The following is a 27,945-nucleotide window of genomic DNA, read 5'->3' on the forward strand; positions in this document are numbered from 1 at the left end:
ATGGACGCATATTGAAAAATGGGCCAACAACTCTCCCCTCAGCCCTGAGCCACAAGAGGCAAGAAATTCAAGGGAGCTTAGTAACTAGAAAGATTTCTTGAGACAGATAGAAACAAGTCTGATAGGGCTCATGCTGATGCTCAAACCAAGAACAACCCAAGCAATTATCAATCACCTATATTCTCCACGTTTCTCCTTTAATCCATCCATAACAATAAATAAATAAAAGGGTATCTTTGTGAGTTTGAGGAACATGCTCATCGTATTTTTGTGCCACATTATATTAGATTACTTTATATAAATGACAACACTGACAATAGTTCTGACAAACAAATATATTACAATCAGTTCAGACTTAGACACTATACACGCTTGACTACTTTGGTGAGGTGAATACATGGAACCTTTACCACAGTACATAGTTCACAATATCAACACACACCTACACACACACAATCATAAAACGAGTCCGGTAGTCACATAGTACATAGGAATAATATAGCATGGTAAAGCATACCATTTTAGCTCATGATTGTCATTTTGAGTTGTCCATCAGATGTCAACACTTCCCCTTTTCAGAAGATCAACCAAATAGTCTTCTTATGATCGACGTTTTCCTTTCAACAATTTCCTTTTTGAGATCAACCATAAAATTCTTCTTATTATCTGTGTTTTCCTTAATAAAGAGACAATAATATTCACCATAGTGGGAGTGAATATCCAACTCTTTGAGTTTTGGAAGCGCATTGTTTGCCTCGACTCTCTTCAGTTCTTCCACATCCATCATGAGTTTCTTCAGGCAACGAAATCCACCAGCAGAGAAGACAAGATGGTCATCCTTGCAGGAGTTGGAATACAAGGAAAGGGTGGCAAGAAAGGGCAGCTCAGCCAACTTGTCAATGAATTCTTGAGATATACTTGTTTTCACCAGTGAAAGAGTAACGAGATTAGGAAGGAAAAAGACACCATCCAACTTAGATGGCAAATCCAGCTTTCCTTCTAGCACTATGAACTTGAGGCGGCGATGGGTGTAGCTAGTGAACACACTTGATGGAATATTTTCACCTTTTATGATCAGAGTCCTAAGGTTCTCAAGCCTATTTAGAGCATTTGAGAGAGACACCACATTGACTTCTGGAGAATACCCAACTCTTAAGTACTCAAGATGGATCATCTCACCTAATGTCCCAACCAATTCTTCCTCCAATGTATCAATTTGTATGGAGTCAAGTGTCTGTAGGTGCTTCAACCTGCCAATTTTCTTAGGAAATTTCAGGAAACTACCAAAAACATGCCTTAGTGTCTTAATCATCCAGAAGGCCAATGGGAGCTCCCGAACTTTAGTTTCCCTCACATCTAGTGTTTGAAGACTAGTGAGCCTTCCAATGGATCGTGGGATTTCCTCTAATGAACAAGATGTAATTCCAAGGTAATGCACATGCACAACATTTCCTATTTCATCTGGCAACCTCTTACCAATCTCAATGCCCTGTAGATTGATGACACGAAGGAACTCAGATCTATGCAATAATCCTTGTATATGAGATTTGATGTCTTTGTTCCTCTTCCACTTAGAGATTTCCCTAATTTGAGGCGAGCAACATAAATAAGTTTGATTCTCTTTGGGATCTTTGGCATCTTGTTCAAAATGTGAGAAGATGGATCGTAGCTTCGGCAAAGAACTGGCTAGGACAGCATATTTATCTGTGGAATTCTGTAGAGAGAGGCGACGAGCACTTGTCAATGTGGGGATGTCATCACCGCTGTGGACTTCCACAAAACTTGCCTCTTGTGCTTCAAACTGCAAAAATTCATGGACTTTGTTCTGGATGGTGACAAAGATACTCCCAGCACTAGATGTATCTTCCTCATCCATATGCACAGGCTTAACTAGATTTCTTGCAATCAACTCATTCAAGTAGATGTATCCCACCTTCTCCATTGTCTTCCCCGCTCTTGGTCTTAGGAATCCCTCTGCCATCCACATGCACACCAATCTATGGGACTCAATCTTGATGTTGGCCGGCAATGCAACAAAGTAGAGGAAGCAACATTTCAGCTCATGTGGAAGATCATCAAAGCACAAAGATAGTATCCTGTGTAGTCGCTTTGATTGGCTGGACTTAAGATAGTCAAATACATTGGTCCACTCACTAGGAAATTCCTTTGTTTGTACAAGACCTGATAAAAGAACAATACCAAGTGGCAACCCTTCGGTGATATTGTGGATTTCTTGGTGGTGCTCATGCAATTTTTCATCTTGTACTTCAATATGGAGTAGCCTCTTATGGAACAGTTCTATAGCAGTCTTCTGTCCAAGAGATTCTAACTTGATGATTTCATGATGATAGCTGACAGGTGGCTCTTCTGGTTTATGTTGTGTGATATGTAGTATTCTACTGCCTTCAGCACCAACTTTGAGGTTATGCAGAATGTTCTTCCACTCAGTGCTGCTAACTTCACCATCTATCACTAGCAAGTATTTTTTTCCTCTTAGTTGATCTTTAAAAATTTTGTCGACATCACTTCTAGTGCAATTCTCATCATCCTTTGCCAGCTTTTGAACGATTTGCCACATGATATTGCTAGCCGTCATATAGGGTGCAAAACTCTCCATAGCATGAACAGGGAAAATTTTCTTCTTAGCTATTTTATCATATACTTCTCTCACGAGAGTTGTCTTGCCAACACCGCTTTTTCCAAACACTGAGATCACGACCGGATGGTGATGTTGACTCTGTAGTTTCTCATGATCAATGGGAGTAAGAAGAACATTCTCCAGTTGCTTTTGGTAACCTTCGTGTATTGGCACATGTGGTGGCAGTAAATCATCCCTTCAATTCAACCATTGTTACTTGTTAGTAATTTGTAGTAGTTAGGAAGTTAAATTTAATGGATCATTTTACATCTCAATATTATTGTAGTGCGATATAAATCATATCTACGGACTTGTAACATTCAAGGTTGAACCTAGGTAACTTTCCTTTCCAATAACCTACTCGTAATTCATATTGTGTATGGAAAAACCATGATTCAAATAATTATTAAGTATTTAATTTATGTACTTATAACGAGCATTTGTGGAATTTCAGATTTTCTCTTGATCACGTGCCTAATAAATAACTACTTCTTAGTAATGATTGCAACATTTTTTCAAGGCCCTCATACTACCACTTGGATCTCAAACATTATGTATGGTAATAATCCAAAGGAAAGGTAGAACAAATTATCAATATGAATTTACCGATAATTTGGATTGAGTTAAAAATGCTAATATTTTCTTCAACGTTATCAACAATATAACAAATCATCATATGTTTGCAACATATCCAACCTTTGGTCACAACAAAATCAAAATAGTATTGCACCAAAATTGAGTGCGGGATTGTAGCGTAATTGTCAAAGTGAATTACTATTACACATTTGAATGGCGTGTTGCTACACATATGATAAACCATATTAATCTTCATTCAGTATACTACATGGGATAAGTGTTGAAGATATGATGTCGTTGGTTCCATCTTAAGGTAAATGACCTTATATGTATCAGTTCTCCACATGGTTTGTGGATGTTTGGATTTGCCTAAGAGGCTAAGATCGTACTGGGGTATTGATGACACATTTCCGCTGAAAGATATGGCTTGAGAATTTTCAAGTAGAAAAATAGATATGAGAAGGTAATGCCTTCAATTAACTATAATTACACAATTGTATGTGTGTTGTATGCTTGTATTATAATGTGTTTCCATATGGGTTGTTATCTATATTTTGTCAATGCATAATGGCACTCTACTATGACGAGGACAATGCTCTGTTTCACACTAGCCTACATAAGCTTTGGGTGGTTACACAAGGAAACAAAAAAAATGATGTATCAAAGATGGTTTCACTATAAAAACCACTATAATAAATGTATCACATGCTAGCATTTGAATAGCCGATGATGATAAGTCAACCACTTCACTAATCGCTACATCTCAGAAAATGTGTGTGTAATATGGTTTTAGAACCGACTGGATGTATATATGGGTGAGGGGAGGGGGTTGTACAAGCGTTGGTGGAATGTCAGTCCTCATTAGGGTCACCTCGAAGGTTACATTTCACTCGACACGATACACCATGGACAAAAGCACACACCACGCATGCACCACCACCATATGCAGCGGCAACCAATGAACCCATACCGGTCAAGGAGACTAGATCTAGCCGATAGCACCCTTCCCCATCTGCCTCCACCCTGCAACCCAAGCATGTGTGGCCACTCCGGTGGCACTCCAGCGCCAGTGAGGAGAGGAGACAACCGCGTCATGTCCACTACCTCCTAGGGATATGAAGATCCACAATGCTAGTAATCCAAACCGCGACATGCCACTTGATCCAGATGCCACAACCTCCCATGGAGAAGTAGCCTGTCGCGAGAACAACTCGCGCCGCCGGCCACTAGGATGGCTGGATCTCGTGTTCAACCAGCTGGATCCACGCATAGGTCGAGTAGAAGAACGCTAGAGAAGGAGGGATGAGGGTATCGTGGCCGCCCGATCTATCAAGCCTGCCATGACGCGCATCGTTGTTGCCTACAACTCTTCATGTTGCCAAGAGAATACCGCGACTCTTCCGCTAGCTCCTGAGGCCGCGCCTCCCTGCCCCATACTCAGTGGCATGCTGCCATCCGATGGCCTCGGCCCGCGCAAATCCACACCAAATGGAGGAAGAGGGGAGACCCTACCAATGATGGCGTTGGCCGGGCTTTGCCTGCCAGCGCCAAGGCGGCTATGAGGGGAGAGCTGGGGGATATGATCGGCTGGCTAGGGGTTCCTCCCGCCAAGCACTCACGGGAGCGCCTAGAATAGACCCATGACATTATAGTCCTCGCTCTGATCATGAAACCTCAGTAGGCAGTACTTAGGCTTGCTACCCATCTAGGGAAATGACTTGGTAAAACCATCGTGTCACCACCATCAACATCAAGATCCCTTAGGGCACCACCCGTCCCTCTACTCTCTTCCATGACCTCTAGTAAACGGTACATTAATCATCGATACATGGTCAATGATTGCTATTGATGACCGGTTGATCACGATCTTACATATACCCTTGTGTATGTCACTGAGTGTGTGAGGTGTCGTGTTTGGAATATGTCGATGAAGACTCGAGACACAATGTATACATGTTTGAGCCTTCTTGAGGAGCATCTATATTATAGACATATCAAAATGGGTGTACTGTACGAGGCATGAATCTATTACCTAGGAGTTGAGAGGTGTTTTCCCATCCAACCTATATAGATCTAGGCTTATGAAGGTAGCTAGGGCAGAAGATAAATTAGATGATAAAGCCTAATGGTGTTGCTTGATGTGAGATCTTCCCCGGAGGATGCAAAACTCGTTGTCCTTTGTAGAGTTTATTGGACTCCTTATATAAGGTCAAAGTGTCATCAATAGTGGTATGCACAAACTCCTCTAGAGCATGTCTCCTTTTTCCATAGTCGTAGGGACACCTTCCCTTATCCTTGTAGAGTCTAGATATCTATTTGGATCAACCTTACAGAGAATTTCCTGAGTAAACCCAACTAAATTATTGGGCATCAAAAAATATCCTTAGGCATTCTATATCAATATGGTCATCGTATAGTGGTAGTTACATGGTAGATACACATCACATAACGACAACATGCGAACAGGGTATCTAGAAAAAGGGGTGTACCGCAATGATTATTTTGAGACAATCATTTTGGACCATCTTATAGTCATAAATGTCATATATCTAGGGTGATAGCACAGTATGACAATGATACTTTAGTAAAATTTGTGGTGAGAGTCTGAAAGGACATGCGGTGCCCCCATGTGTGGTTTTGGTAATTGATGACAATCTCTATGGACTAACGGTTGCCTTGAGTTATATTTGAAGCATTTGTCCATAGGATTGTCTTGAAGTCCATGTGTTGGTTTCAAGGAGTTTATGAGATGGCCAAAGTGCTTTTCAAGGAATTATCCAAAGATTGGTCATGTGTGAGTTGAGATGGCCAAAGTGCTTTTCAAGGAATTATCCAAAGATTGGTCATGTGTGAGTTGAGCTTATTGCAAGCATGTCTTGAAGAAGAAGATTGTGTGATCATTCATGTTTACCTTCAAGACATCATCCAAATGAAGAGAGTTGGAAAGATTCAATGTTGATCAAGACTAAGTCAAGAGTGAATCAAGTTGATCAACTCACAAAGCGTAGAAGAAGTACCGAGAGGGATCAAGTGATCCCATGGTATGGTAAGAATTGTCCATTACGCTTTGTGTACTAACCCATGGTCTACATGAGAGTTCTTTGTGGGGTTAGGTATGTTTCCATGGTCTTGCGTCAAGAGGAAGATCTCATACAACCCATGGAGGATGACATCAAGTGGTGATCGTCATCAAGTTTGAAGTGTGCAAGTTCAAGTGGAGCAACTCGAAGAGTGGCTCACCCATAATGGAGTATGGGGGAGCAATCAAGCTTGAAGCTTGCCGTCCATTGTGGTGTCAATGGAATTGTGAAGATGTGCCAAAGAGTGTCTCACCCATAGTGGAGTATGGGGGAGCAATCAACTAGTCTTCATCGAGCCAACACAATCAAGAAAGGTGGTCCAACTTGAGGAAGTCAAGATCGTCATCATCTAGCTCAAGTTGACTATGTGCAAGGCAAAGGTGTGCCCTTGATAGGTTTTCAATTTTACCGGTCTCATAGTGGTAGTTGGGAGACCGGGTTGTAGGATCGATTGCCGTACTATCAAGGGGGGCTCTCTAGGGAGTAGCTTGATCGTATCATTAGTCGAGAGCTCAAACCATTGCATCCTTGCATCATCTTTCTTGGTTCTTGTTTGGTTCCATTTGTGAGTCTTAGAGCTTATGGTCATCTTTATGACAAGTTTGAGTTCATCGAAAACGGAGTTCGCATGCATCTTCTATGATGTTTTCAGTGTTGGAGGTTTTACCGGTCTTTTCCGAGGAAGGGTTCTCACCATTTTATTATGGTCCTTTTCTCATTTGCTTCTTATTGATATTTCTCTCAATATTGTGTTAGCCCTTGTCGTTAGCTTTCCAACAAACTTGGTTTCGTTGAATTCGGAGCTCGTATGCAAAAGTTGTGGCTATTTTGATATTGCCTGTTTTACACAGAGAGGTTGTACCGCCCCATGGAGAGGTTGTACCGGTCAAGTGTTTGGAGCGGTTGTACCGCTCCAGTATTAGTCCGGAGGTTGTACCAGTCATGTACTGCTCTACCACCGGACTGGTCTCTATTGTGGTGCGGTTGTTGAGCGGTTGTGGGCCGGTTGTACCGCTTATTGCCTGTTACCGGTTGTACCGGTGCTCATAGAGGTTGTACCGCTCCTATGTTATTCTGTACATAACGGGCAGATTCGTGGGGACCTATTTAAGGGGGTCTTCTTCCCCAATGGTTCCCCATCTCTTGAGCTCGTTTTTGCCCCCATTGTTGACCTTCTTTGAGCTTGCTAACTCTCAATCCCTCCATGGATTCTTGCTAGTTTTTGAGGGAAAAGAGAGAGGAGATCTAGATCCACATTTCCACCAATCACTTTCTCCTCTATGTGAGGGGAACCCCTTGGATCTAGATCTTGGAGTTCTTGGTGTTCTCCTTCTTGTTCTTCCTCTCATTTACCTCCCTAGCATTAGTTGCTCTGGTGGGATTTGAGAGAGGACTTGGGCACTCTGTGTGCCCTTGCCATTGCATTTGGTGCATCGGTTTGAGTTCTCCACGGTGATACGTGGAAGTGAAATTTGAGAAGCTTATTACTCTTGGGTGTTTGGGCACCCTAGAGCTTGTTCCTCTTGGGTGCCTTGGCGCCCTAGACGGTTGGTGTTGTTCGGAGCTTAATCATTGTGGTGTAAAGCTCCAGGCAAGCGTCGGGGTCTCCAATTAGGTTGTGGAGATCGCCCCGAGCAATTTGACGGGTACCGGTGACCGCCCCAAGGGTTGCCAAAGTGTACGGGTTCGGTGACCGCCCCCAAGGGTTGCCATTTGTACGGGTTCGGTGACCGCCCTCAAGGGTCCCTTAGTGGAATCACGGCATCTTGCATTGTGCGAGGGCGTGAGGAGATTACGGTGGCCCTAGTGGCTTCTTGGGGAGCATTGTGGCTCCACACCGCTCCAAATAGAGATTAGCATCCGCAAGGGTGTGAACTTCGGGATACATTGTCGTCTCCGCGTGCCTCGGTTATCTCTTACCCGAGCTCTTTACTTATGCACTTTACTTTGTGATAGCCATATTGTTTCTTGTCATATATCTTGCTATCACATAGTTGCTTATCTTGCTTAGCATAAGTTGTTGGTGCACATAGGTGAGCCTAGTTGTTTTAGGTTTTGTGCTTGACAAATTAACCGCTAGGTTTATTCCGCATTTGTTCTAGCCTAAATCGTAATTATTTTAAAACGCCTATTCACCCCCTCTAGGCGACATCCACAATCTTTCAATTGGTATCAGAGCCTCGTCTCTCTTTATTAGGCTTTACCGCCTAGAGAGTAAAGATGTCGACTAGGGGATTAGGATTGTCTGACACTCTTAGTTTCGATGGCACAAATTTTGATGTTTGGGTAATTCGCATGCTTAATCTCTTTAGGGTCATGGACCCAAATTTAGAGAGAACTGTAGATATGGGTTTTTCTCCTCCAAAGGATCCCCAAAGATTATCTTTAGAGGATGATAAAAACTCTTATCTCAATGCTTAAGCTTCTAATGTGCTTTTCGATGCTTTGAGCAATGTAGTTATATTTCAACTCATGCCGTTCTGGGATGCTCATGAGTTGTGGACAAAGCTTCAAGATAAATATGGCGTGTCCAAGTTTTGTGGGGATGATTGTTCTCCCTCCACATCCGGCCGTATAGTCTTCTCAACTTCTTCTACTTCACCTACATGTGGTTTGCCACAAGGTAATGATATGGTGAGTAGTGTTGGTCATTGCAATGATGCTAGTATGTTTATTGTGGATGATCATTCATCACTATCTTATTGCAATGCTCCTTCTTTGGGCTTTAACACTTCGAGCACTCCAAATGTTTCACATGCTTGTGTTGATAGTCCTTGCATATCATGTAGAAATTTCTTGACTAAATCTCATGATGATATGTTTACTATGTCTTGTTGCCATGATAAAAATGCATATATGTCCTCGAATTGTTGTGCTAACAATGTAGAGGAAACCCAACACCCCATGGAACAAGATGTGGTCTTGAATGGTGCTTCAACGGATCCTACATCATCATCTATTGCATTTTTCCTTATGGCCAAGGCTTCAAAGATATCTCCCACTTTGAATCCCAATATATCTTGTGATGATGGCAAGAGTGATGATGATGTTGATTATGATGAAGAGAATGATAATGTTGCCTCCTTAAAAACTAAGGGGGAAATGATTTTTAAAGCTCTTCACAAAAATAAACTTGCTTGTTCCAACTTCATGGAAATCATGTCTATTGCCATTGAAGGCAAGAAATACATTGAGGAGTTGGAATCTCATATAGAGGAGCATGAGGTCACCATTGAGAAAATGGAAGCTCATGAGCGTGATTACGCAAATGAGATCGCAGAGCTATCTCAAGCTCTTGAACATGAACAAACCTCATCCGAATCTCTTGACAAGACCTTTGCTATAGAATTATCTAGAATAAAGGAATCTCATGATAGAGCACTTGAGGTGGCCAATGATTTCAAAAATAAAAATGCTAAGCTTGAAGTTTCTCATGCTAGACTCCTTGAGGATTTTGAGCACCTCGAAGATGGCTCAAGAGTCATCAAGGGTGAGCTCATCAAACTCACCGAGTCTCATGCTCAACTTGAAGCTTCTTACTTAAAAGAGCTTGCCAAGGTGTCCTCTCCTATTGTTGTTAATGATGATACTTGGGATACTAACTCTATTACTTGTGAAGCATCCATTTTGAAGGAGAATGTCGAGCTTCGGGCTCAACTTGAGTTGCTATCTAGCAATTATGGGAAATTGGAAGAAAACCATGAAAAGCTCTCATGATGATCTTCTAGTATCCCATAATGAGCTAAAGATATCTCATGAGGCCATGATTTCTAAGGTAACATCTAGTGAGCCTCATGTGGATACTAGCACTAATTCTAGTCAAAATGCTATATTGCCATGTGCTAGTCCTTGTAATTCATCTACTCACAATGTTGGTACATCTTGTGACGAATTGCTTTCCTTGCCTTATTGCTCTAACGATGAAGTTTATACTTCCTCTAGTACTTGTGTTGAGACTAACCATGTAGAGGAAATCAAAGAGCTCAAGGCCCAAGTCACTTCTTTAAAGAAAGACTTGGAAAAGAGTCATGAAGGGAAATCCACCCTCAACAATATCTTGAGTGTGCAAAAATCCCCCAATGACAAAGGTGGACTTGGATTCAACTCCAACAAGAAGAAGAAGTCCAAGGTGAACAAAAGGAAGGGCCAAGAACAAGTCAAGAATTCGGCCAAGATTGTTTGCTTCAAGTGCAAAGTAGAAGGGCATCATGTTAGATCTTGCCCATTGAAGAAGAAGCCCATTAGTGACAAGCAACAACGGAAGCGGCCACAATTACACTCTCATTCTCAACCTCAAGTTGAAGAAAAGCCTCTTCCCAAGAAGACTCAAGTTTATGCTTCTCAAGTTGAGAAATCAAGTGAGAAGAAAGTGAAGAGTAGACGTTTCTACCTATGTCGCGAGAAAGGTCACCTCGCCTCTTCATGCACTAGTGGTAACTTATCCAACCCAATTATTATTGACGATGTCTATTCTCTTGGGAAGGATAAGGTTGGCAATGTGGTTGCCAAGTTTGTTGGTACTCAAAGTGGGTTGAAGCAAAGAACCATTTGGGTAGCCAAGCCTATTGTGACTAACCTCTTAGGACCCAACTTGGTTGGGGACCAACAAGCTCAAACTTGATCAATAGGTGATGTTGGAGGTCATTGGAGACTTGGCTACATTATGAAGAATTAAGGGTACTTCATCATTCTTATTGTCTCAAGCTAAGTTAATTGAATCATCAAGATTATATCTTATATCCAATGTGCCTCCTTGCGGTAACTTGTACCTCAATTGCATACATTGAAAGTTACTTGCCCACTTGCACGTCTTGGTTTTGTTCCTTGCATGTGTTTGTATATGTTGTGCTTCCAACTTGATTATCTTGAGCAATCAAGTATGTGTGTGTTGGTTTGCACATCATGTACGTGTGTGTCATGCGTTGAGCCTTTTGCATCTTGTTTATTTCTTAGTTGGCTCTTGTGAGAGATTAATGGAATATCCCATTATGGGGGAGTGATGTGCTTTGTGCACTTCACAATCCTATAAAGGTGGGTACATGGGGAATACCACTTAGTATTGATATTGCAAGCTTATCTAGTCACTATGTGGTATGTCTTCTCATGAGAAATTCAAATTCTAAATAGTCCATTAATTATCTCTTGTTGGATCCTTTAATTGCATGTTGTCTATCTTTAATTGGTATCACATTATGGGGGAGTAATATGCTATGTGTATATTACTAGCCTAAAAAATGTGTACATTTGAGATATTGTCATCTAGAGTTGATATTGTAAATTATCGTGTTCCTAGGTGGCATGTTAGCTCTACAAGTTGCAATTTGCTTTTTGTATGGTGTGAAGATGATGTCGGATATCCTTGCTATCTACCACCGGGAATTATTTACATTTACTTCTTGTCTTTTGACAATTGGTACTCACTTTTGTGGTAGAATTTATTGATCATCTTTACATTGGCTTTTGTTTTTTATTTGCCTTTTCTCTTGCCAAGGATTGTATCATCTCCCTTTGTCTTCCATACCACTTGTGGATCTTGTTTAGTGTTTTCTAGATATAGTGAAAGTGGTGATCCCACCTTGTGCATTTTGTATTCAAATGCAAATTCTCTCAATGCACTAGTCTTGGGGGAGCTATCCTATTTTCTATAAAACACTCGTCTTGTGATCCTTATCAAGTGTGTGTTGGTGGAAGGCAAGCCGTTTTCATTTTGGTACTTTGTGCCATCATGGAACTTTGTAGAGAGCTTGGTTTGTTTGGAACCATCCTCTCTTTTGGGAGTTTGATACCTTTTTTTGAGTGTATCAATGGATATCTCATTCCTTGATGTATCTTTTATGGATATCCTCCAAGTGATGTTTTATTCATTTGGTATCTTTTCTTCACTTGGTTTTTCTTTGTCATTTGGTATCGGTTCTTGAAAGTCTTGAGCATGCATATTAACTTTATGTAGTATCTTTGGCATGCTTTCTTTCTTCGACCCAATATATAGGGGAAACTCCACCAAGTCTCAAATTGGATGAGATGTGCATGAATTTCATTTCCTTTTCTATATGCACATATTTATGTGGAGTTTGTCCTATGTATTGTTGGTGTTTCTAACTATTTGGTCCCAATGAGTTTGGGTACCATTTTGTTTGTGTTGTTGTTCTAGGAACAATTGGAGATACATTGGATGCTCGGCTCACTCACAAGGAAGGTGTTGTCATCATGTGCTTATTGGAGTCGAGCTAGGATGATCAATGAACTACTATCTACCTTCAATTGGTATCTACTACATCCTTCCAATGTTAACTCGGTAACAAGTATCTTCATATTCTTCATGCACACATTTCTTGCATCAACCTTGTGTAGGTTGTATCATGGCATGTTATTCATTCTTTCTTGTGATACTTGTTTCCTTTCTCAAAGCATCCCAACAATGATCTCTTGTTGCTAGTTGTGATGTCTTTGTTGTTTGTGTGTGGACTTCATTTATATACAATAAGACCATATCTAGCCATGTGATATGCTCCCAAGCAAATATCTTATTGGTATATGTATGACCTCCCTTTGGATATCTTGTTCCTCGTGTTGTAACTATTTCGGGTGTACATCCTTCTTTGTAGATATATATCATCATGATTTCGTCTACCTAGAATCTTATACACTTGAGATAAGTTGCATATCTAGTTGATATCCTTTCTTTCACGTCCACCTTGTCTTTCTTATGTTATTTCCTTGGTGGCTCCGTGAAAACTTTTGCCTTGAGTGCGTGTCTTCTATCGTTGCATCTTGATGCACTCTTGTGTGGTGAAGATTATTTCCTCATGCTTATCTTTACGAGGCTTTTGCCATCTTAATTGGTATCCCTCGTGTTGATGAGGCTTTCATCTTCTATCTTCACGATGGGTTGTCACAAGCATAGGTTCTTTATATGCTTATTAGTAAGCTTGTGAACCCATTTGCTAGTTGTGTGTGGGAATGATAGGCCTTGCACCGTGTGCCTCATTCTTTCAAGACTTTATTGATGCTTAATACTCATCCGTACTTCAGTCTTCTCAAGTGTTTTGCCTTGACTCACACACATCATTTTGGTTGAGCCCTTTCTTAAGTTGCCTCTTTTACTTGTTTCTCAACCATGTGTTTGTTGCAATTACTAGGTTTTGTTTCCTATATGCTCACTTACACTTGTTGTAAGTTTTTATTGATTTTGGGGGAGCTATGATCCTATTTTGTGCACTTTGTATCCAAATACAAAAATTATTGATGTGCACAAATCATGGGGAGCTTCTCTAGTTTCTTTAGCACAATCCTCTGCTCATATCATATTATCTTTATTCTTGTGGCACGTAGGATGTTTGGTCTAGTTGGTTCAATTGATATCCGTTGATTACTTGCTTCAATTGGTATCTTCTGATTGCTTGTGTCTCTCTTTGTTATGTCTTTGTGGCATATCTTCCTTTAGCAATCTTGGTGCCTTAATATAGTTGGTCTTCCTCCAAGTATTATCTTTGGATATGTGTATGGCATTCCACTCTCTTGTTGAGAAATACACAACTTATGGAGGAACACAATTTATATGGGCCTTCTAAGCTTTTCGCCCATTTTGGCAATCGATGCCAATGGGGGAGAAGTTTCAGAGAGTTTTGTGGATAAGTTTAGAGAGTTTTTTCTTCTTGCTTTGGTTTTGTACCTAAGCATTTGCATCTCATACACATGCATTATTGGTTGTTGCATTGCATGGTGATAAATAATTCCTTATATAAACTCTCTTGAAAGTGATTGTCATCAATTACCAAAATGGGGGAGATTGAAAGGACATACCGTGCCCCCATGTGTGGTTTTGGTAATTGATGACAATCTCTATGGACTAACGGTTGCCTTGAGTTATATTTGAAGCATTTGTCCATAGGATTGTCTTGAAGTCCATGTGTTGGTTTCAAGGAGTTTATGAGATGGCCAAAGTGTTTTTCAAGGAATTATCCAAAGATTGGTCATGTGTGAGTTGAGATGGCCAAAGTGCTTTTCAAGGAATTATCCAAAGATTGGTCATGTGTGAGTTGAGCTTATTGCAAGCATGTCTTGAAAAAGAAGATTGTGTGATCATTCATGTTTACCTTCAAGACATCATCCAAATGAAGAGAGTTGGAAAGATTCAATGTTGATCAAGACTAAGTCAAGAGTGAATCAAGTTGATCAACTCACAAAGCGTAGAAGAAGTACCGAGAGGGATCAAGTGATCCCATGGTATGGTAAGCATTGTCCATTATGCTTTGTGTACTAACCCATGGTCTATGTGAGAGTTCTTTGTGGGGTTAGGTATGTTTCCATGGTCTTGGGTCAAGAGGAAGATCTCATACAACCCATGGAGGATGACATCAAGTGGTGATCGTCATCAAGTTTGAAGTGTGCAAGTTCAAGTGGAGCAACTCGAAGAGTGGCTCACCCATAATGGAGTATGGGGGAGCAATCAAGCTTGAAGCTTGCCGTCCATTGTGGTGTCAATGGAATTGTGAAGATGTGCCAAAGAGTGTCTCACCCATAGTGGAGTATGGGGGAGCAATCAACTAGTCTTCATCAAGCCAACACAATCAAGAAAGGTGGTCCAACTTGAGGAAGTCAAGATCGTCATCATCTAGCTCAAGTGGACTATGTTCAAGGCAAAGGTTTGCCCTTGATAGGTTTTCTATTTTACCGGTCTCATAGTGGTAGTTGGGAGACCGGGTTGTAGGATTGATTGCCGTACAATCAAGGGGGGCTCTCTAGGGAGTAGCTTGATCGTATCATTAGTCGAGAGCTCAAACCATTGCATCCTTGCATCATCTTTCTTGGTTCTTGTTTGGTTCCATTTGTGAGTCTTAGAGCTTATGGTCATCTTGATGACAAGTTTGAGTTCATCGAAAACGGAGTTCGCATGCATCTTCTATGATGTTTTCGGTGTTGGAGGTTTTACCGATCTTTTCCGAGGAAGGGTTCTCACCATTTTATTATGGTCCTTTTCTCATTTGCTTCTTATTGACATTTCTCTCAATATTGTGTTAGCCCTTGTCGTTAGCTTTCCAACAAACTTGGTTTCGTTGAATTCGAAGCTCGTATGCAAAAGTTGTGGCTATTTTGATATTGCCTGTTTTACATACAGAGGTTGTACCGGCCCATGGAGAGGTTGTATCGCTTGACCGGTACAACCGGTGTTTGGAGCGGTTGTACCGTTCCAGAATTGGTCCGGAGGTTGTACCGGTCATGTACCACTCTACCACCGGACTGGTCTCTGTTGTGGACCGGTTGTGGGCCGGTTGTACCGCTTATTGCCTGTTACCGGTTGTACCGGTGCTCATAGAGGTTGTACCGCTCCTATGTTATTCTGTACATAACGGGAAGATTCGTGGGGACCTATTTAAGAGGTTCTTCTTCCCCAATGGTTCCCCATCTCTTGAGCTTGTTTTTGCCCCCATTGTTGACCTTCTTTGAGCTTGCTAACCTCAATCCCTCCATGGATTCTTGCTAGTTTTTGAGGGAAAAGAGAGAGGAGATCTAGATCCACATTTCCACCAATCACTTTCTCCTCTATGTGAGGGGAACCCCTTGGATCTAGATCTTGGAGTTCTAGGTGTTCTCCTTCTTGTTCTTCCTCTCATTTTCCTCCCTAGCATTAGTTGCTCCGGTGGGATTTGAGAGAGGACTTGGGCACTCCGTGTGCCCTTGGCATTGCATTTGGTGCATCGGTTTGAGTTCTCACGGTGATACGTGGAAGTGAAGTTTGAGAAGCTTATTACTCTTGGGTGTTTGGGCACCCTAGAGCTTATTCCTCTTGGGTGCCTTGGCGCCCTAGACGGTTGGTGTTGTTCGGAGCTCAATCATTATGGTGTAAAGCTCCAGGCAAGCGTCGGGGTCTCCAATTAGGTTGTGGAGATCGCCCCGAGCAATTTGACGGGTACCGGTGACCGCCCCCAAGGGTTGCCAAAGTGTACGGGTTCGGTGACCGCCCCCAAGGGTTGCCATTTGTACTGGTTCGGTGACCGCCCTCAAGGGTCCCTTAGTGGAATCACGGCATCTTGCATTGTGCGAGGGCGTGAGGAGATTACGTTGGCCCTAGTGGCTTCTTGGGGAGCATTGTGGCTCCACACCGCTCCAAACGGAGATTAGCATCCGCAAGGGTGTGAACTTCGGGATACATCATCGTCTCTGCGTACCTTGGTTATCTCTTACCCGAGCTCTTTACTTATGCACTTTACTTTGTGATAGCCATATTGTTTCTTGTCATATATCTTGCTATCACATAGTTGCTTATCTTGCTTAGCATAAGTTGTTGGTGCACATAGGTGAGCCTAGTTGTTTTAGGTTTCGTGCTTGACAAATTAACCGCTAGGTTTATTCCGCATTTGTTCTAGCCTAAATCATAATTATTTTAAAACGCCTATTCACCCCCCTCTAGGCGACATCCACGATCTTTCAGAGTCCATACTCCATATAAAGGAAATAGTCGCACATGGGTGTAGAATAAGTTATATTGCAAGCCACGTATTTTTATGCGTGTTTGAGTTTAAATTTATGGTTGTTATATATATATATATATATATATATATATATATATATATATATATATATTTCATGATCTTGTTACACTTGCATCAAAACATAACTGGACTTTTCTACATAAAAATTTAAACATGGAATCAAATTTTATTTATTCGTAATCGTTTAGTTCTCCTTTTTATCGTTTAAAGCCATCATAATCCAATGTCATTTACTTGATTCCTCCATATGTTCTTTGATAAGTGTAGATTTAAGTACTTGTGCTCTTTCTTTGAACAAGCTACAAGCATGGAACCAAATCTACTTCTCATGGCTAACATGACTAAACTCTGCTTAATTGATATTGTAGATCAATATAAGATATCATAACTCGGTCCTACTAAATTAATGTTTTGCCTTTTTGTCTTCACTTATTAGTGTCATAATTTTGTCATAATATCTCATACTTATATAATATAGAAAGATAGACATATAGGTAGATAAATATGCTACATACTCAAACATATACTCCCTCCAATTCTAAAGTCAAAATTTGTAAACTGTTACCAAGTTTATAGAAAATTTATCACCGTCTATTAGCAAACCAATACAATTAGATTCATTATGACATATATTTTCATAGGGTATACATTTAGTATTGCATATATAGTTACTTTCTCTATAGACATTGTCGAGAAGCTTAAATTTTGAGAAAACTGATAAACACTACATTACAAAATGGAGGGTTTAGTTTTAAGCATCTAATTTAACATACACACACACAACCATTGAGATAATTCCATAATGATGAGATATATGACCTCTGTATAAAATATAAGACGTTTTTGCAGGCTAAACTAGCCTACATAAACGTCTTCTATTTTGGTACGGAGGTAGTATATGATAAATGATAATCAAGCCTGAATTTTCAAACCTAACGGGAAGAGGTTATAATCACCACACTAACCACCAGCAAACTAATCATAGAAATTATAATTAAATGAAGGTTCAATTGCACTTACATATTTCTATGGGCATAGGATATTGATGTAGAAGCTTTCCATGTTAATTCCGACTTCGTGTTATTGAGCTCCATTTTGTATCTGTCTTTGTTTTCAATGATGTCCTCGAGCCTCGAGTTGATATCCTTTACTTTTGCAGATAGCTTGTGTCGCATGCTTACTTGTGTTGTAAAGGTTGCAACATATCTCATACTTGGACGAGCCCACCATGGATACCTTTACACAAAAATTTGCAACCAAAAATATTAGATTATATGTGAAAATTAGACAATTAATTTACGTTTACAACTTGTAGAGCCTATAAGCACTACACAAATATTAATTGTAATCCTAACATGGTAAAAATCTACATGGTGAAAGTAAACTAAAAGCGGAAATCTAAAGCATCATGCGTCTATATCAGCACTCCATAGCCACCGGTCATGATTCGGGCAAGTGTTCTCCTGTTATGCAATAATGGAAATGAGCGGTGTGCTATTCAACCCTAGAAAATAAGATGCATATGACAATCCATAGTATAATGGGCCCGCACCACCACCACGCTTTCATTTCTCTTTCGGCCACTCTCCCTCCCTTAGCCATCTCTCCCATTTTCTTGATGCTCTGTGGTCTCCAGAGGTGGCGTAGATGGGCGACACGTAGCATACAGACCGATGTGTACCTTCCCTACTAATGTGCAGTACAATAGTACAATACACATTATTGAGGAAAGTCTGCCAAGGAAAAGGGCACCTTGTGCAGCATGCACTAGATCACCATCACATGTTCCTTGTTCAATGTGATCAAGGTTTGCCAATATGCTATCTAATTTGATAGTTGTGTATAGTGTACTCTTCTTACCCACAAGTACACTCTAATTCTCCAATGGCATCGACCCCTCTCGTGCATTCCTTTTCATAGTATACATTGAACAATAGTACTATATATAGGTGCCCCTCCGAGTGTAGATTTTCTATCGTACTATGCATCTACACCTTCTATCTAGGCCATCTAGTTTCCATCAAGATCTGTGTTATCTTTATAAAGAAATTCTCTTTTTTGTTTCTTCCAAGAAAAAGAACATTTGAGCTTGAAACTTGTAGGTTGAAGATACACAAGTGCCACTCTGTGCATATAATGTTCTTGATGAAACATAAATTTGTCAAATTACAAATTTTGAATAAATTGCATCATTTAAAATACTTTGTAGAGCCAAAAAACCTGGAAAAAATGGCACATGGTAGTGCTTGTGTGATATTGATATGCAAAGTTTTGTATCCAAATGGTTTTTCATTTGGGAGAAACAAAAAATAGAAACTTGTACGCATGAACTTCGATGCAAAAACGGATGTTGAGGATAGAAGGTGCACATGTATGGTAGTAGAGAGATAACTTTCCTTTCAAGGGGAAGAGTAGCACATGGTTGCTTTGGCTGTGTGGAGGCAAGAAATCAGGCGTGGCATCTAATAGGCATGGGGGCGTCAAGCTAGGCGCGATGTTGGCAGGCGTGGGCATGCGCCGCGTGGTGCTGATCATCACGCGCGTGAGCTAATCTCTGGGCGACCAGTGGTGTGATGGTGCAGCCATGGTGTCAGACTACATGTGGAGCTGCAGATGTGCAGTTTGGTGGGAATCGCCTATGACTGTTGGCCAGATCTGGAGCCAAGAAATTCATGGCATCTGAGCATATTTGGTGGTATAGGCTACTAGGTCCTTCTGTTTCACACATGACTATCCTCGACCAGACGGTTGTGTGGCAACAACCAGAAAAGATGGGATGGTGTATTCACTTCTAACAAACTTTTCTTCGGTCGGCAACTTCAATGTGAGCAGATTCACATAGATGGGATGGTACTTGGTCATTGACATCTAGATTGTATTGTCTTCCATTGGAAATCCATGATTTAGCCTTTTGGAAAGATGGGGAAGCTCGATGTATGCATTTGTTTCCTTGTTCAAGGTGTAGTCTTGAATGATGGATTTTACGGATGATTATAGACGGGCTGACATGAGTTGTTTTGATCGGGAATTAGGAGGGAAGCCGGCCCACCCTGAATTCAGGGAGGAAGAGATTAGTGGAGGGAGAGTGCTGTTACTTCTGTAAATACTATGCGTAAGTCTAGCTTTTTTTGTCTCGAAGTTCTAATTTGACATGATTTCCTAAGGTTTGCCTTTGGTTGGAGCATCCAATGTTGACGTGTGAGTAATGATGCTTTCTTGAAGGTTTTATTTTGTAGTTTTGTGACTGTTGTGATCTCACATGTATCTCCACAAAAAGATTATTGTCCATGGTCTTCGGGTTTGTGGTTGGACTATGGAGTTTTTGCTGCGATGCAAATCCAATGTGTATGGTCTCAAGTTTTTTCTTTCTCCTCTATCTATCTCACAGAAATTGACATAAATTCATGTATGGAGTTCCGTTCTCCTAGGAGGACAATTCATAGATCCATGCATGGATCCTCTGTGGACATGTGAGGGATCTAGCTGAGCAAGAGGCTCCACCACTTTCCCCTCCCGATTCACCAGTTACTTTGGTGGCGTGATTGGGGGACTCCAGATCGAGACAGGCAACCTCTCCGGTGGCGCGTCTGGGACGCATTCCTAAGGTCCATGCGTTGAACATAGTTGGTCGACCTGGCCTGCTGGTGGGGTTGGAGCTGATACGTCTCCAATAAATCTATCTTTTTTATTGTTAAATGCTATTATATTATCATTTTTACATGCTTTGGCCATCATTTTACATTATTTTTCTGAACTAACATTAATCCAGTGCCTAGAGCCAGTTGTTGTTTTCTGCTTATTTTTGGTTTTATATAAAATTGATACCTACGAAGGTCCAAACACGACGAAACTCTTTGACAATTTTTTCTGGAACACAAGAGACCTAGAAGCTTCGGGGAGAGAACAGAAGACCCATGAGGGGCCACAAGCCAGGGTGCACGTCCTAGTGGGTAGGGTGCACTGGGGTGGCTTGTGGGCCCCTTGATGCTCCATTTGCCCTAACCTTTGGCCTACAAATTCACATATATTCCAAAACCCTCGGAGCGAGACCTGAATTTTTTTATTGCCACCGCAAGCCTCTGTTCTATCATGATCCCATCTAGAGTCCTACTGTGGCACTCGGCCAGAGGGGGAATCATTCGGGAGGCCATCTTTATCGACCTTACTACCTCCATGATGATGTGTGAGTAGTTGTTTAAGGACCTATGAGTCCATAGTAGTAGCTCTCTCTCTCTCTCTCTCTCTCTCTTCTTCTTCTTCTTCTCTCTCTCTCTCTCTCTCTCTCTCTCTCTCTTCTCTCTCTCTCTCTCTCTCTCTCTCGCGCGCGCGCGCACGCGATCTTCAACACAATGATCTCGTCAGAGATCCATCCAATGTAATTCTTCTGGTGTGTTTGTTGGGATCCGATGAAATGTGGATTTATGATTAGAGTGTTCATTGAATTTATATGAACCTTTTGAAGTTTCTTTGTTGCTTAATTTTATAGCATTGTATTTCTCTCCGATCTATCTATCTACTTTGGCCAAGTTTGATTGATTTATCTTTAATGGGAGAGGTGCTTTGTAGTGGGTTCAATCTGGCGGCGATTTGTATATCCGAGTGACAGAAAGGGACAAGACACATCTTTGTATTGTTGCCACTAAGGATAAAACAATGAGGTCAATCTTATTGCTAGGTTTTCTTCTGTCTACATAATGTCATCTTGCTTATCGCGTTACTCTGTTTTTTGTTAACTTAATACTTTGAGATGCATGCTAGATAGCGATCTTGGGGTGGAATAATAGTAGTAGATGCAGTTGGATTAATGTCCTACTTATCACGGATGTAATGCCTATGTGAGATTATGTCATGAATGATCATAGTTATAATTTGCGCTATTTCGTCAATTGTCGATCAGTAATTTGCGCTATTCTGTCAATTACCCAACATCCTTCCGAGAGAGATGCCTCTAGTGAACATATGCCCCCCGGGGTCTATTTTCTAGCAGTAGAAAAACTCCTACAATTGCTTTTTTACTTTCTTGCCACTTTGCCCTGTCACTATTTGCTTTTAATTTTGTGGCTAGCAAGAACTAGGGGATTGATAACCCCCTTGCCATTGTTGGGTGCAAGTAATTTATTTGTTTGTGCATAGGTACTGCTAAACTTGTTAGATTAGTGACTCCTACTAGTTCGATAAACCTTGGCTCTTAACTGAGGGAAATACTTTCTATTGTTGTGCTACATCACCCTCCTCTCCGGGGAAATAACAACTCCTAGGAGAGTAGCAAGAGCCGAGGCCCGAGGCCTCCCTCTCATCATCCCCGGGTTAGACTCCTAGACTGTCTCTTGCTATACCGGCCTATGCTATGCCAATTGTTGTGGTTGCTTCATCGACACGTGCTACTTGGCCAGCCCCTATACTGATGGGTAATGCTGCTAGGCCGATAGCTGGTTTGGCTGCTACTCCTGTGAAGATGACAACCAAAACAGTGATGACTAAAGGGCGCGTCGACTTATTGGTGCACCAGCAGTTACAGAGGGTGTTGTGTGTGCGTCAGAACTAGTGGTATCACTAGTCTTGTCATAGATTGGTGCTTCTCCAGTCACCGTGTAGGAGGCAGATGTGGTGGCTTTTGGCAGGATCCCGGATCCACGTTCAGTAGAAAGGCGTGTGAGTCAATGGATTCAAGCACAACCTGATGCTGACGCGCTACAAATGGCATGGGCCATGCAGGCGACCAAACTTCATGACATTGAAACCACCATAGGTATATCGGTCCATACAAAGTTTTCTGTTTTAAAGTTTTCAGAGGAGTTTTTTCATAATGGAGTGTCTATTGGGGTTTCTCTTGGGTCTAACGGTCAAGAGGATGTGATGTATATTAATGAGTTATTAGATTCCGAGGCTGGTCAAGTTATGCTCATGCTAAAAAATATAACGACAACGAAGCTCTTGCAGGAGAGTGAAGTTAGTGAGCTAGGTATTCAAGCTATTGAGTATTTATGTGAGGATCTTGTACCTAAGAGTCTTCAGCAGTTTTTAAGATCATGTGGATCTTTCCCACACTCATGGGGACACTAGTGATAATGACGGTCATGCAGACTTCGGTTTCGTGCATCTTAGTCAACACCTGTGCATGCGCAAACATTCAAGGTTTATGATCTTTCCGTGGTACGGCGTAGTAACATGATTAAGTTCAAAAAGAAACCCCATGATGAAAATGAGAGGAATCTTTTGGAATATCAGATATCTTCTCAACTTGGCTAAACGTAGGCTAATAGCTGATACTTCTAGAGAGTAAAAGTTGGATTTTATGGCTCTGTTAGAGATCGGTAGATCTAACTTTTCTTCTTGGTTCTCGAGTACTATTTTGGGAGGCCTAGATTATATTTGGTACCGCCTCCTTCGTCGAGGAACACAGACGGAGGATGCGGCAGGGAGAGGTGAGGCGCTCGCCCTACCTTGATTTCTCGTAATTTTTATCTAGGTGTACGTATACGATCTGTCGATCGCTAAAAATCACAGTGAAACACTTTATTGGACCATGAAGGCATGAATCCTATAAATCTTATTGGGCCATAGCAACCAACAGGTCACGTTATTTCCCCCAAAAAACTAGCAGGTCACGTCATGGACTGGGTCACGCACAACCTTATGCCCCCGCAGATTTCTCAAAAAGAAAAAGAAACCTTATGCCCCCGCTCGATCCAATCGTTCATCAAGGAAACAACAATGCCATGCCAGTCTCCTGACTCTTGCTCGACACGAACCCTAGCGGCAGCCAGCATAGGCATTAAAGCTTCCTTATTGAGATCATATAAAAAATATTGGTGTGCAGTATTGGTGTCTACCTTGGTTTTGCATAAAAAATATTTTGCTTTATAGTTTGCCCCACCTCAAAAAAGTTTTGTCCTCCACCACTGTCGAGGAAGATCTGTCGGGATCTTACTTGGGGTCCATAAGGGTTTTCTTGATGTTCAAAAGATGGTGGTGGGCGAGTTTGCAAGCAAGTAAAATGTGCGTTTGAAAATTGATGGTTTTCAATTGGCGTTGGTTGTGGTTTATGGGGTAGCACAACTTGAGCACAAACCCAACTTCCTTGCAAATTTGCCAGGGAATGGGTTATCATGGTTGAAAGGGAGGATTTCCTGGAAATGGTGGCCAGGGAACGGGGCAAAGAAACTAGAGGGGAGACTAATGTGGAAAGATGGCAATTTAAAATTAGGCATCTTAGACAATTTTTGCGGGGTTGGGCTAAGAGTGCAAGTGGTATTTATAAGATGGAAAAAGAAAGAATTCTCCTCCTGATCGATGAACTTGATATTAAAGCTAAGACAAATCCTCTCCATATGGCCAACAACGCGGCCAACTGAGAAGCTGAAGAGAGTGTAGCTAAGCTTGTTAGAGAGGAAGATATTAAATGGGCACTACAAGGAAAGCTTAAATGAGTTACAGGAGGTGACAAGAACACTCATTTTTTCCATCTTATTGCGAATAAAAATATAGGAAAAGGAGGATTTTCCAACTTGAACAAGATAAAGGTACAATTGTAGGTCAAGAGAACCTTAAATTGTACATCTCCAATTATTATATGAAACTTTTTGGTGCTCCGGTGGATAATTTTGCTTCTTTGTATGAGAAATCAGTGGAGGATATACTGTAGTTAAGCTTGGAAGAGAATTAGGTGTTGAGTGTCCCTTTTATCGAAAAGGAGGTACACGAGGCCATTTTGCAGATGAAGAATAATAAGGCACCTGGGCCGGTGGATTCCCTGTGGAATTCTATCGGCGGGGTTGGGCCACTATCAAGGAACTTGATGCCTATGTTTCATGACTTATTTAATGGTGAGCTCCAGTTGTTCAAGCTTAATGGGATAACTACTATGTTGCCTAAGAAAGAAGAGGTCGTTACAATTGTGCAATTCAGACCAAAAGTGTTACTCTAATATCAAGAACAAATGCACCCGCATGAATAGTAAATTTGGAAAAATAGTGAAAACAAATCTATTTTTTGGACAGACATCAACAAGTTTTATAACATCCTACAAAATTCTGCCCTGAATAAAAACATCCGTAGAGGTGTATGCCAAAAAAACAAAAAATGGGTGCTCGAAAATGAGTCTTTTTTTAGTCCAAAATTTTGAATATTTGTATAGGACCCACAGATGTCTTTTCAAAGTGATTCGCAAAAAAAGATGTCTTTCCAAAGTGAAATTTCTGCAGGATGTTAGAACTTTTGTTGATGTTAATACACTAAAAACTTCAGATTTTGTTTTGATTTTTACTACTTTTTTCTTGAGAATTTATTGTTCATATATAGGGGTGCATTTGTGCTTGAGATTAGATACTCCATGTCCAATTCAGACCCATTTGTATTCCTAGTGTTATATTTAGATTTTTACCAAAGTCAGTATGAATCGCCTAACGACGGTTGCGCATACTGTGGTTCAGCCGAATCAAATTGCTTTCATGCATGGACGCCACACACTAGAGGGTGTTGTGGTTTTCCATGAAACTTAACATGAAATTCACTCAAAGAAACTTGACAGAGTTATTTTCAAAGTGGATTTTAAGAAGGCCTATGATAAGGTTAAGTGCTCACTCCTTCATACAAGGAGGTAGCGTTGGAGTTAAGATTAATGATGACATGGCTCACTTCTTCCAGAAGGGACTGCATCAGGGAGATTCGTTACCCCCGGTTCCTCTTATTGTGGCTAATATGCTAGCGATTCTAATTGGTAGAGCAAAAGAGAATGGACATGTAGGAGGGTGAATCCCACATCTTGTGGATTAGGGAGTCTCGATCCTACACTATGCTAGGGATACTATTATTTTTATGGAACATCATATGGACAAGGTGATAAATATGAAGATGGTCTTGTGTCTATTTGAGCAACTATTAGCCACAATAAGAGCAAAACTAATTTCCACAAAAGTGATTTATTCTACTTTGGACACGCCAAAGAGGAAAAGAATAATTATAGATAGTTGTACGGGTGTGAGATTGGGTCTCTCCCATTTAGTTATCTGGGGATACTGATCCATCACCACAGATTAACGAATAAAGAGTGGAAATGCATTGACGATAGGTTTGAAATGAAGCTGAGTTGTTGAAAAGGCAAACTTATGTCCTATGGAGGTAGGCTGGTCCTTGCACTCGGTTGCTTACGAGTCTGCCTGTGTTCATGCTTTCTTTCTTTGAAGTACCCGTAGAAGTCCGGAAAAGATTGGATTTTTATAGATCATGGTTTTTTTTTTGGCAGAGTGATGAGCATGAGACAAAGTATAGGTTAGCAGGGTGGGATATTTTGTTTACGAAAGACCAAGGAGGTTTGCGCATAGGGAATATGGAAATGAAAAACAAATGTCTACTTAGTAAATGAGTATACCATTTATCCTTTAAGGAAGATGAAGTGTGGATACAGTTATTGCGTAACTAATACCTACACTCCAAGACTTTGCCTCAAGTTTCAGCTCAGATGAAACTTTCGCCCTTTTGGAAGGGCTTAATGAAGACTAAGGCTACTTTCTCTAATATAGTAAAGTTTATTATTGGAGATGGACGCACCACTAGATTTTGTGAGGATACTTGGTTTGGGATACACCTCTAGCTATACAATGTTCAATGCTTTGTAATATTGTACAACCTAAGAACTCTTATGTGAGCACAATATTGGGCTCGGTTCCCTTGAACACCTAGTTCAGACGAGCTCTCTGGTTGGGGACAGATGAGTTGCGTGGCTTAGTTTAGTTCGAAGGTTGATGGAGGTCACCTTATCTAACAAGCCTGGTTATTTTTGATGGAGATTAACTTCCTCGGGGTGTGTTCTCTATTAAATTAATGTACACGGAATTGATTAACACTGGACCTGTTGTCCGATCCCTGCGTTTATATAGGGAAAAATCAAAGTCCCTTTAAAGATAAAAAATTTCATGTGGTTTGTGCATAAGGATGTGATTCTCACCAAGGACAATTTGGCTAAGCGTAGATGGCAAGGTAGTAAACAATGTTGTTTTCGTAACCAAGAGGAAACAATTCATCATCTATTTCTAGCATGCCCGCTGGCCAAACTTGCCTGGTGTACTGTTCATGTGTCTTTTAATGTTTCTCCGCTGGCTAGCATATCAAATTTATTTTGGTAACTAGCTAGGTGGGATAGAGTCCAATATTTAACTTACAAAAAAATTGCAGGTTGTTTACAAAGCGTCTGGATGGATCCGTACATGGTCATTACTTTGATATGCAGACCTGAGGGCTTGTGGGTGCAACCACTGAAAGAGGAGACGGTAGCACGGGATATGTATAACCGGTTTGGATGGTTATTTTGTCCAGTTGTGTCTTTTGGACTTTTGTAGTTTTTTTTGCTGAAGCTTGCTACTACACAGTATTTACTAAAAAAATTGGACGTGTGCATTAAATGATGCAGAGCTTGGGGGTATTTCTTATTTTTTTAAAGGAAAGGAAAATTCAGACCACATGAAGAGCGGAGGAGGCCTTCACTATATCTACGTAAATATCCTTACGAAACTTAAGTACGTAGGCGCTAATCTGGCTTGTTTTAGTTGGAAGAAAAAAGGGCTCAGACCCACCTCGTGAAATTTAGGGGGATAATTTGTGTAGGAAGGAAAGAAGTGTAGGAAGGAAAGAAATGTAACATTACGTAGCAGGTTATATAGGTGTAGCATTTTTGAAAGCAGAGTGTGTACGGACAGTGAAAATCACTATAAGTACATGCAGTATAACTGACACACTCTTTATATTCATAACGGAGGAAGAATTTACCTTGACATGTCGACCTGGAGGTAGTAGTGGTCGACCGCGTCCTCGGCGTCGAAGACGGCGTCGCGCGTCTGCTGCAGCCACACCCTGGTGATCTCGTCGGAGAAGAGGTGGCGCTTGGCGTCAGCCTCCCGGAGGAAGGCCTGCAGGAACATGAGCTTGTCGCGGAGCCTCCGGATGTCCTTGTTCACCGCCACCAGCGCCCGCGCCTGGCTCAGCGCCAGCTCCTGGAGCCTCCCCACCAGCGGCCCGATCAGCGCGTCCGCCATGGCCACAGCTTTAGTTTGGCGTGCGTGCTTCGTTTCCCCGTGATCTGTGAAGGATAAATATTATATTACGATGGAGAATCATGTGTGTTTCGCTATATGTAGGTGTAGGGCGAGCTGATGGGTCGCTT

At 41.2% G+C, this 27,945-nt stretch overlaps 1 protein-coding gene across 1 annotated transcript; it reads right to left on the reverse strand.

Annotated features, from left to right (window-relative positions):
- Positions 1 to 244: 244 nt before the first annotated feature.
- Positions 245 to 27,945, reverse strand: LOC123186208 (putative disease resistance RPP13-like protein 2). The gene is made up of 3 exons (XM_044597993.1): positions 27,552 to 27,945; positions 17,808 to 18,023; positions 245 to 2,834 (listed from the first exon to the last, which is right to left on the reverse strand). Exons 1-3 carry the CDS (start codon positions 27,815 to 27,817, stop codon positions 584 to 586), a joined length of 2,733 nt encoding a protein of 910 aa, XP_044453928.1. The 5' UTR covers positions 27,818 to 27,945; the 3' UTR covers positions 245 to 583.

This window comes from Triticum aestivum, chromosome 2A (genome assembly GCF_018294505.1).
Source record: "Triticum aestivum cultivar Chinese Spring chromosome 2A, IWGSC CS RefSeq v2.1, whole genome shotgun sequence".
NCBI lineage: Eukaryota > Viridiplantae > Streptophyta > Magnoliopsida > Poales > Poaceae > Triticum > Triticum aestivum.

What these genes read in the sequence shown, in the direction of transcription:
- LOC123186208 (XM_044597993.1), bottom strand. Translation starts at nt 27,817, where the DNA reads ATGGCGGACGCGCTGATCGGGCCGCTGGTGGGGAGGCTCCAGGAGCTG. An exon ending in CTCCAGGTCGACATGTCAAG is followed by an intron (nt 18,024 to 27,551) that starts GTAAATTCTTCC and finishes TTTTGTGTAAAG; the next exon opens with GTATCCATGGTGGGCTCGTC. An exon ending in TCCTATGCCCATAGAAATAT is followed by an intron (nt 2,835 to 17,807) that starts GTAAGTGCAATT and finishes GTTGAATTGAAG; the next exon opens with GGATGATTTACTGCCACCAC.